The following is a 9,985-nucleotide window of genomic DNA, read 5'->3' as shown; positions in this document are numbered from 1 at the left end:
TAAGCCGCTGACGCGTACGCGGTGTGTTTGTATCGCCTGATGACAAGAAGACGTACCAGACCAGCAGCTTAAATGTTATTGTTTTATTTACAGCGGTGTTATTACTTTGGGAAAGGATCCTTGCAGCTTGGCGTTACCAAAGTTAAACAAGAATATTGCAGATAAAATGGATTTTCAAAGGTTTATGCCTAAATATATTCTAAACTAGTTTACTCTTGCTAAATGACAGCTTATGTGATGAATATTTGACTTCATGGTAATAAAATACAACTGGGACAAATGTGTCGCCCAATGAAGAGCGATTACAGAAAAATACAACATTTTGTGATTAATAAAAGAGTTCCATCAGCATCTCCTTGTCTTACGACGCCATCTTGTGGTCCGAGTCTAAAATAATACCATTTATGTTTTCATGAGAAGCACAATTTGAATTGTCCTTGAGTTATTCCTTGCAACAGACTCAATACAGAGAGTTGAATAGAAGTAACGGTCCACTCTTCTCACAATAATTATATCAGCTCTGACTCAAAAGTCATTTCCCAGTTCCTTGGGTGATCTTTTGAAGCAAATACTCCATTTGGAGGTTCAGATTGGGCTGTCCTTTCCTGGTCTTCTTCTTCAGTATCTGAAAGGTCTCCATCTTCTTCTTTTTGTAGTTCTGAATGGCTTCTCCTCTCTGCTTGCTTTTTTTCAGATGCTCCTGGACACACAGAATCAAAAGAACATGAAACCCGTAAGAATGCAGTTTATTTGGAGTCACAAATAATTTGTTTAGTAATTTTTGTGGCAAAAGTTAACTAGTAAACAATCATATAAATATTCCACCTCTTTCTTCTCTCTCTGTTTTTTCGCGATTGCCTCAAATTCCTCTTTTGTCTTCTGGTAGGACGTCTTCTTCAGCACTTTTTTCCTCATGCGGTTGCTCATTGGAAGACTGGAAAAGAAGATCATAGGTTTAGGTCTTAACATCAACATCCCTCAAAGCTAAACTGCGAGCGTCATGTGACAATGACGTTTTGGAGACATTTCCTCACCACTCTTTCTCTGCGGCGTCACCGGATTCCGGATTCCCAGTGCCAGCGTCCGTCAGCTCGGATCCATCAGTAGCTTCTGGATTTGGCTCAGTAGGAGCAGCATCAGCATCAGCATCATCATCATCATCATCATCACCATCACCATTAGTGCTTTCACCGCTCTCTTCATCCACGTGTGGCTCTTTAATTCTCAGTTTAGTCCTGTTCAATCGATGGGTCCAGGCTTCGTTCTTCAGTTTCTGGGCCTCGGCCATGTACAGATGCTTGAGGTGTTCGGGGTACTCCTCCTTGTACAGAGCTTTGGACTCGGGGTTTTTCTTCCTCTCCTTCCGCAGCAGCTTGTTGTACTCATGCTTGACTTTTTCCTTCCTCTTTAAAGCAAACCCCTGACCTTAGGAAAGAAGACAGAAGCAAAAGTTGACGGTATATTTATTGAAAGACTATCTATAAAATCAACCCGTATGACGTAGAATGAAAGGAAAAACTATTTAACGTTCTGCTTATCCAATTAAATCACATTATTTATCAAACAGCAGTTACTCACTAATCGCGTTCGCGGTATTTGGCCGAAACTTACCTTCTTTAATACTGCCTTCGTATACGTTTTGCTCGGGGACCCATTTCCTCTTATGCTTGAAACCCTGGACGTTACTTTTTGACTTCTTCCAGTTGCCATCTTTCGGGGTGAACTTCTCATTTTTCATTTTTTGATCTGTTGGTGCCATTTGAGTTGAATCTTGCCTGGGAAACTCAAATGTTTACACGTTCATGCGGGTTCAGGCTGCATGCCATTTCCTTACAGGCGCTGAGTGATGACGCATTCAAGGCAGGCATGAATAATCGATGACCGAGCCTTTTTTTTAATACGATATATTTATATTTCTGAAGCAAATACGATGCAATATTTTGTCACAAATCAAATATTTACCATTGTATGTATGCCACTGTACATTTTCTTTGAAAAAATACGTATATTGTAAAATAATCTAACGACTTTTCGACTCCTTTTGCCTAACCGTACATCGGCAGCAGACGGACTTGCATGCTTTACACTGGCCGCCTTTAGAGGGCTTTTTAATATGTCTTCTGCTTCGTACAGCCTCACAGAAACTCAACGCCGAATCGATGAAGTTCAGCGGTTTCTGTCCATAACCCTGAGCATCGCCAACGCTCACACTGTGGAGTTTTACACTCACGACGCGTGGAACCGCTTCATGGCCGTGCCACCTCAGGAGGTCCTGTCAACCGTCGCTTCACGCAATGACCAGCAGAGGGAGCCAGAGCACAAAGAAAACGGTAAATAGCCTAGAAATGCATATTTACCGAAAAAAACGATTTCTTAGAAATACGCATTCTAAGAGTCCATTCTTGTATGAAGGTTATCTATAAACTTTAACACTCATTATTATTATGCTAACACTAATGTTTAGCCTTCAAATTAGTACTAGGCCATTGTTACAAATAGTTAAAGCAGCTTTTGGGGTGCCAAAGGGGTACCAAATTGTAAAAAGGTGTTTGCAATACCAAAATCCATTCACTGACAAGCTATTCGTAATAGAATAAACATTTAGTTTTTATTAAACACATGGAAAGTATAAAACTCTAGCAACCTTTGCTTTCATTTCTGCCTTATTCCAGAATCGGAGCAAACCAGGACTACATTTGGGTTTTGCAATGATACAAACCGGCTGGTCGACACCCAAGAACTGTTGCGGGCGGCCAAGGCCCACTCGCTGCTCGGCCTTGGAGTCTGCATGAGCCGGGATGAGCTACTGCAGGGCCTCCGAGGGGACGGGCGCGAGCCGGCTGCTCCAGTGGCAGCTACAGGTAGGGAAGAGTCCAAACACATTGTTCCACGCTGAGGGGAGGAAACCAGTTATTTATTAATTTACTTTTGTGGTAAAGATACGTAGCGCAAGAAATCAGACTTTTGTTCCGTCCAACCCAGATGCTGAGCTGGTGACGGACGAGTTTATGAACTCGAAGAAATCTCACGAGGTCAAATCCATGTCGGAGGTGGTGGCCTCTCTGGCCCGGCGCTGTGGAGTCAAACAGGTCAAGTGACTTTTTTCGAAATTAGCACTAGAAAAGCCTACGTGCTCTGTTGGGGAGACATTTAACCGAACACCCTGACATGGTGACTTTCCCTCCCGTGCAGGTGATCGATGTCGGCTCAGGGAAAGGCTACCTGAGCTCCTTTCTGTCCCTGCAGTACTGCCTCCGGGTCTACGGCATCGACTCCTCCAGCACCAACACGCACGGGGCCCAGGAGAGGAACCGCAAGCTGGAAAGGTTCTCCAGGGCGTACCAGAGATGCAACAAGGCAGCGAGGGCACAGGGAGAGGCCGCACCTTCACATCAGAACGTGCAAGTAGACGTGAAGCCTGGACGAGATGGAGACGGCGATGTAGCGCACGGCGATGGGGAACCGGGAAACGCGTCACGGGAGGAGCAGCGGGAGGCGCCAGTCGTCCCATCAAACGTCGAGCCGGCGGCGGGAAGGCCTCCAGAGTCGACCGCGGAGTCGGAGGAGCTCTTCCTCGGCGCCCTGTCGGCGGATGTGATGCGGCCGTCGCCCGCCAGAGCGCCGCCCGGCCGCCTGAGCGACGAGGAGAGGCAGAGGAGGAAGAGGGAGAACCTGGAGAGGAAAGCTCAGAACCGAACGGCCGGCGCCGGCGTCGCGTTTTCACCCCTCACTTCGTACGTCACCGCCGAAACGGAGCTGCGAGAGCTCATCGACGAGCTGGAGGTGAGTCGGGGGGAGGAAGCCAAGTTGTAAATAGAGCCGCCACAGCAGCAGCTGGAGTTCGCATTACCGGAGCGATTGTGGGATCGCGGCGCGGGGCCCAAATCTGTGTGCGAGTCGTCATCAATAAATTTCACCATCGATTCTCCTTTTTTTTTCTCCCCCCCCTCCCCCCAAATTCCAGGATGCGGTCGTGGTCGGCCTGCACACGTGCGGCGACTTGGCTCCCAGCACCCTGAGGATGTTTGTGGCCAAACCGGAGCTGGCCGCGGTCTGCAGCGTGGGCTGCTGCTATCACCTGCTGACTGAGGAGTTCGACCCGGCCCGACAGGGTAACCAAACGCACACACACACACACACACACACACACACACACACACTGGCAGCGACAGATAAGTGTGTTTGTGTTAGGAAGCGGTGACAGTCACGCACTTTTCTTGAGGAACACGTGGTTTCGGTTGCGCACGGAGCTCACATTCTTTCTCCCGCCTCAGACACCTGCAGCGTTCGCCGAATCCAGTCTGAAACGAAACACCTGCAGTCGCATTTTATAGTCAACAAGTCAGACGAACGTCTCGGGCCGGGCTGCCCTTCTGGAGTTGCGCTACGAAAGGGGGGATTTAAGGGATTGAGGAGAATTTGTTTTAGTGTTATTTAGTCAGCGGGGAGGTTTCCGCCTATTCGGCCTCGACTCCGAGGTTAACACAGCCCGACGGGATGACATCATCCTTCCCCGCTCCGTCTGCGAGGCGCACGATCGTCTACGCGGCTGCAGCGTCGGCCAAGAGCGGGTGGGAAGTGACATCACGGCCCGCTGATTTCGAAAATAAAAAAACTTCTTTCCAACCTGGTTTTCCCGAACTGCGGCTTGATCTTTCAAAAGAATTCAACAAAGGACTAGGTCGGCCCACATCACCCTAAAGGACGAGCTCATTTGGGAACGAAGCAGCACCACTTGTAGAAGGCTCGTCCCACGTCTCTCATAGCGTTTACTCACAAGCGGTCAAGTGCATTCTGGCGCCCGGGGCCCCCCCGGAGCCTCCACGTCACGAGATGTTTGCAAACGTGCGCTAGCACCACGACCACATCCAAAATATTTGTCTTGGCGCAGGCGAGCGTTTGTATGTGGCCACTTCAGCTGCGCGCTGTGTGGCCGCCGCGAGGTCGAGCTGCTGTAAACAGATTGGCGCTTTGCTCTGCTCACGTTACTCCTAAAGAAAGTCTGTGAATTAGAAGTAGAATTCTCCCTCGAGACCCCCTTTGTGTGTGTGTGTGTGTGTGTGTGTGTGTGTGTGTGTGTGTGTTCCCTTTGCAGAGGGCGCCAGCGGACCGTGTGGTTTCCCCCTGAGTCGGTACCTCCGCGACCGGTCCTGGTTCTGCGGCCGGAACGCCAGGATGTCGGCCTGCTTGGTGAGTTTGTGCGTCCGTGGGTCTTTCCCGCGCGTGACCACGTGACCTCCCCGGGCAGTCGGGCGGCCTCTTCATCCGCCGGCGTGGGGCGTGTTGCTGAAGCAGTTTCTAACCTCACAGGAACATCTTGTGCTCAGTTTTTCCAAAGAAATGTCTTAACGCTCTACCGCCCCCCCCCTCCCCCATCTCACCCCCCAAAAACCAGGCGCTTGAGAGAGTTTCACACGGCCAAGGGGTAAGTGAAGCACGCACACTTGATTGTAGTCGATTCACACAAGTTCATTTCCGCGCCACTTCCAACCCGTCACAACACGCGTGTGGGATTATGTCAAACATCAAACGCGTGCGCTCCCAACTCACTCACGGCCGCGCTCTTCAAACAATCGACCCGTTAATTCCGATGTTGATTCAAGTCGGTGACGGACTGCCAGCGTATTTTTTTTCGGCGCTCCGGGCCAAAGCCCGACGCACGACGCCGGCAGCCATTAATTTGGAATGTTTATAAATATTAATGCAATCACGGCGAGAGTGATTACTTGCTGGAACTGGGGGTCTGAATCCACCCCCCCCCCCCGCCGCAGAAAAAGCGGGCTGATTGCTTGCAAGTCTTGCATCAGTGCTTGGAACGTGTCAGAAGTATCCATTAAGTGTTCGCGGCGAGCTCTTTCGGTGGGAAGTAGGGTGAACTGCGTCGCGTTGGAATGGGGTCACCTTTGATCTCTCCCGCAGATTCAGATGGAGTCTCTGTTCTACCGAGCCGTCCTGCACGTCATTCTGAGGGATCGCTACGACTGCTTCAGAAGGTAACGTCGACGGGGTCGGCATCTGGCTTCACTTCCACTGGGAGGAAATCGCAGCAATATCTGCAGGGTGTTGTTTCAGATACAGGAACACGTGTGAGGGATTCATTTAGAGTAAAAAAAAAGCAATCCAATTTAGTGCTAAAAATTGTTTTAATGAATCAATTAATTATTTTCAAGCAGAAATGACAAACAGTTGCTGACTTCCAGAGTTTCCTCAGATGTGTTTGTATCATTCTTAATGGATTAACTTTTGGCATCTTGGACTTGGAAGTTGGACAAAAGAGACTTTTTGTAGGCGTCATCTTGGCCTCTGGGAATGTTTGTGATGCATCTTTTCAAATCGAACAATAAAAGAAACACAATCACAAAATGGCATAAAGGACACTCCTCTGGATTTCAGCATGTTGAATTATCTCACTTTTCTGTAGTCAGCTCGTAATAATTTATAGATAATGAAAAGGCCGTTATTAAATAATAACAAAAGAATCTGCTTTGTTTCTTATTTTTTAGAAATGAATAAAGGCAGAACAGACTCCACTTTGTTACATTTCACCATTCAAACCAGAGTACGTTTGTTTCCCATTAGATCGGAAGCTCTGCGGCCATTTCAGTAATGAATAATAATGAATAATGGCATTTTGGTCGCTCTCCTCTAATTAATAAGCTGAGCTACAGCAGTAACTTCCATTAGCTCTTAACTAACGCATTGTGCCGGGTTCCCTCGCCCCTCCGAGACCCTCGGTATCAATGAACCACATCGGATCAGGATCGAGTAACCATCACGTCTCCGTAAGCAGCACCTATTCTTCACCGATCAGTCCGGAGGTAAATGCGTCTGTCTGTGTTTGTCTGTGTTTGCAGTGAGAAGCGAGTCGGGAACGTCTACTCCAAGTCCAAGTCGTTTGTGGACTACGTTCGTCGAGCTCTACGCAGGCTGGAGCTGGACGAGTCAAAGGTCAGCACCACCTCGTCACAGCGGCCAGAGAGGCCTCCCTCTCATGGATGACATATCTTTCACTGTTTTTTACTTTCACGTGTTAAAAGTCCGGGGCGGTCGTGCACGATGCTCTTTCTTTCTCGTCAGCTTTCCGACGGCGACATCCAGGATTACCACGACGCTTACAGGCCCCGAATGGGCGAGATGCACGCTTTTAATATGGTGAGTAAGACGTGTGACGTGTAATGCCGGTAAACTGCCGACCGTTAAAGTTAAATCATCACAGTCTGCTGGGAACGATCACGCAGAACGGGAAGAAAAACAGCCCCCGCTTCAAGATGAGACCACTAATTGAAGTGTCGACCAACGTGCCCATTTTCTTTAGTGACACAAAGCAGTAGAATGTTTTTTTTGGAGATCGCCCACAAATGTGTTTTAGAGTGTCCTGATGTCATCGTGTGTGCAGCTGAAGGTGACCCTGGCTCCCTGCATCGAAGGTCTGATTCTCCTTGATCGCCTCTGCTACCTGCAGGAACAGGTAACGTCATTCCAGGCGGTTTTAAAAAAGCCCAAATATACTCTCGTCTTAAGTGTTCGCATTTCAGAATAAAACCTTCATTTCAGTCTTCTTTTGATAGTCGAGCCATTAGTGGAAATACGTGAGTCATTTTATAACTTCCATGCATCAAACCCTCTTGGAAACAAAATAGAAATTTAACAAACTAGAAACTAAAAAATAACCACGTTAGTAAAAATCCCCGGCAGCCACGTGACTCGCTCCCCGTTTCCAGCCGCACTCATCTTTATAATCTGATCTCAGCGGAGATCTTGTGCGATTCATTGTGCTCATCTGTAGCGCTGCGTCGTTGTGAGGAGCTACGTCGCCATCACACACACACACGTGCGCTGTGTGTCAGATGGACTTCCTCAATAGGGTCCCTTCATGAAACGATCTCCCATCAGGAGCGCTGAGAGACCCTCTCCCCCCCCCCCCCCCCCCCCCATCACCCCCTGGGTGGGTCGTTTGGGTTCGGAACAAGAGCTGTGGTTGTTATTGCTGTAGAATTGTGTAGTTCTCCGTAGTCTTTTCTCCTTCGTTGGTATTTAATTCGATTGGACTTATTAAGCATGTCTGCTGAAAGGCTGAAATACACACCGGTGATCGTGGGCGTTAGCAGCAAATGTCGTTCTCCCCGCTGTGACCGCCACTGCAGTCCAGAAATATCTCAACAACTACTTGATGGATTGCCATGAGGTTTTGCGCAGACGTTCATTGTCCTCAGAGGACGAATCGGGCTGGCTTTTGGGATCCCCGCTCGTTTCATCTGGCACCACCGTGATGTTGCAAATTGAGTAAAATGTCGAAACAGCTATTTTGACTGATAGACATTTCCTAACAACACTGGTGATCCCGTCTTTCCATGTAGCGTCATCATCGGCGCTAAATATCTGCCTGCTAAGCAAAGATTGGCAACATGCTAAACATTATTCCCGAGCATCAGCATGTAAGCACACAATTGAATTATGAGACTAATTCTATTCGGTTTTATTTTCCCATCCTTTGCGTGGGTGCAGTGTCAGTAAGGCCTTCCAAAGCGGCCAGTGAGGCGGTCGACTGAAGTCTGGTTTCCTTTCCAAAACGACCAGGCACGACAAACGTGTTTTCCACATCAGGGGAGCACCTGACACAATATTTGTACAGATGTTTGTTCCCGCGGGATCCGATGGAGGATCCCTAATGGGGAGGACGTCATACGGCAGAGGAACGCCGGCGGATCACGGAGCCAAACTGCAAAGGAGGATCAACCTCTTTGCGTCTCATGGTTTTCTGGGTTTGCGTTTCTTACAGGCGGATTTATCATTCACGGCACTGGTGCAACTCTTCGATCCGCTGCTGTCTCCCAGATGTTACGCCGTCGTCGGACTGAAGACAATTTCACCTTAATTAAAATTCATGTGCACATGATTACAAATGCGCTGATTGTATCAGCAACCCTACGTGACTGATTGTGCTTTGTGTGTTTTGATTACATGTATGATTTAATCTATCATTTATTCCCTGTATCACTTTTAGGAACATCTTTTAAAAAATATTTTGTATTCTTTGCGTTTTTTTACATTACAATAAATCTCCAGGATGTTCAGCCTTTAGTCCTTGACTGTCGGCGTCGTCATGAAAAACACATGCTCCAAACACCTGGTCCAAACACCTGGAAAAACCCTCAGTCCCGTTTGAGCTGATTGTATCCATCGCCGCCTTTTGTCTCCGTGCTTTGTGAGTCTTGAGAGGACACTTGTTTTTAAGGGGCGTTCAGGGAACCGCGGGCATTGTGGGATTTAGGGAAGCCTGGATCCCCTCCGTGGACACGTCTGGAAACCCCATTTCTGGGCTCCCGAACCACAGGAAGTAAGGGAAACGCTAGAGCGAGCAAGAGGCGCCCTTGACCCCCGTTTTACTCCTGTTTTGCTTTGTGCTCGGTCATTTAATAAATCACTCTCACTTCTCGCATGTTCAATAACAAATGTTATAGTCTTGAGCACAGAAGTGAATTATGGCAGTGACACTTGCACTAAAGCTGATGGAAAGCAGACTCACGGTAAAGTAAGGAAACGGAGCCTTTAGGTGGCACTAACAACCCCGTGTACCATTTGAGACGGTGAACTTTGCGGTTTCTCAGGCTGCGGTAATCAGTGTCACATCTGCAATATCCTGGGTCATATAGAAACATTAACACGAACTATAAAAACTACAAACGTAATGTCTAAAAGCAACAGGATATGGGTGTTTGTAGCTAAAGGTTGCCGATCCATGGTGGAAACACGTGTTATTCCCATGTGACACGTGTGTGTGTCACACCCGCTGAGTCATGTTCATAGACGCTGTGCATGTGAACAGTGTTGATTAAAGCTCTGCAGGAAACTTCCTTTTTTCTTTAAATTATGGCGACAAAAATAGACTAAAACAATGGGAATACGACTGGTTTTCCCGCTGTGCAGTCTCACTTTTGCCTGCATGGCACCTCCTCAAATCGCATCTTCTCCTGCTTATTAGTCA

The 9,985-nt window shown here is 48.0% G+C and overlaps 2 protein-coding genes across 2 annotated transcripts; one reads left to right on the top strand and one right to left on the bottom strand.

Annotated features, from left to right (window-relative positions):
* Positions 1 to 68: 68 nt before the first annotated feature.
* Positions 69 to 1,848, bottom strand: ccdc59 (coiled-coil domain containing 59). Its single transcript, XM_040173157.2, has 4 exons — positions 1,612 to 1,848; positions 1,035 to 1,425; positions 826 to 934; positions 69 to 700 (listed from the first exon to the last, which is right to left on the bottom strand). Exons 1-4 carry the CDS (start codon positions 1,757 to 1,759, stop codon positions 533 to 535), a joined length of 816 nt encoding a protein of 271 aa, XP_040029091.2. The 5' UTR covers positions 1,760 to 1,848; the 3' UTR covers positions 69 to 532.
* Positions 1,849 to 2,057: 209 nt separating this feature from the next.
* mettl25 (methyltransferase like 25) lies at positions 2,058 to 9,081 on the top strand. The gene is made up of 12 exons (XM_040173150.2): positions 2,058 to 2,330; positions 2,673 to 2,861; positions 2,983 to 3,089; positions 3,193 to 3,783; positions 3,965 to 4,112; positions 5,096 to 5,190; positions 5,396 to 5,425; positions 5,920 to 5,993; positions 6,855 to 6,948; positions 7,078 to 7,152; positions 7,397 to 7,468; positions 8,780 to 9,081. Exons 1-12 carry the CDS (start codon positions 2,114 to 2,116, stop codon positions 8,873 to 8,875), a joined length of 1,788 nt encoding a protein of 595 aa, XP_040029084.2. The 5' UTR covers positions 2,058 to 2,113; the 3' UTR covers positions 8,876 to 9,081.
* Positions 9,082 to 9,985: the final 904 nt, after the last annotated feature.

Source organism: Gasterosteus aculeatus, chromosome 4 (assembly GCF_964276395.1).
Source record: "Gasterosteus aculeatus chromosome 4, fGasAcu3.hap1.1, whole genome shotgun sequence".
NCBI classification, from domain to species: Eukaryota; Metazoa; Chordata; class Actinopteri; order Perciformes; family Gasterosteidae; genus Gasterosteus; species Gasterosteus aculeatus.
Note: the sequence above shows the minus strand (reverse complement) of the source record. Positions and strands in the feature narration are given on the sequence as shown.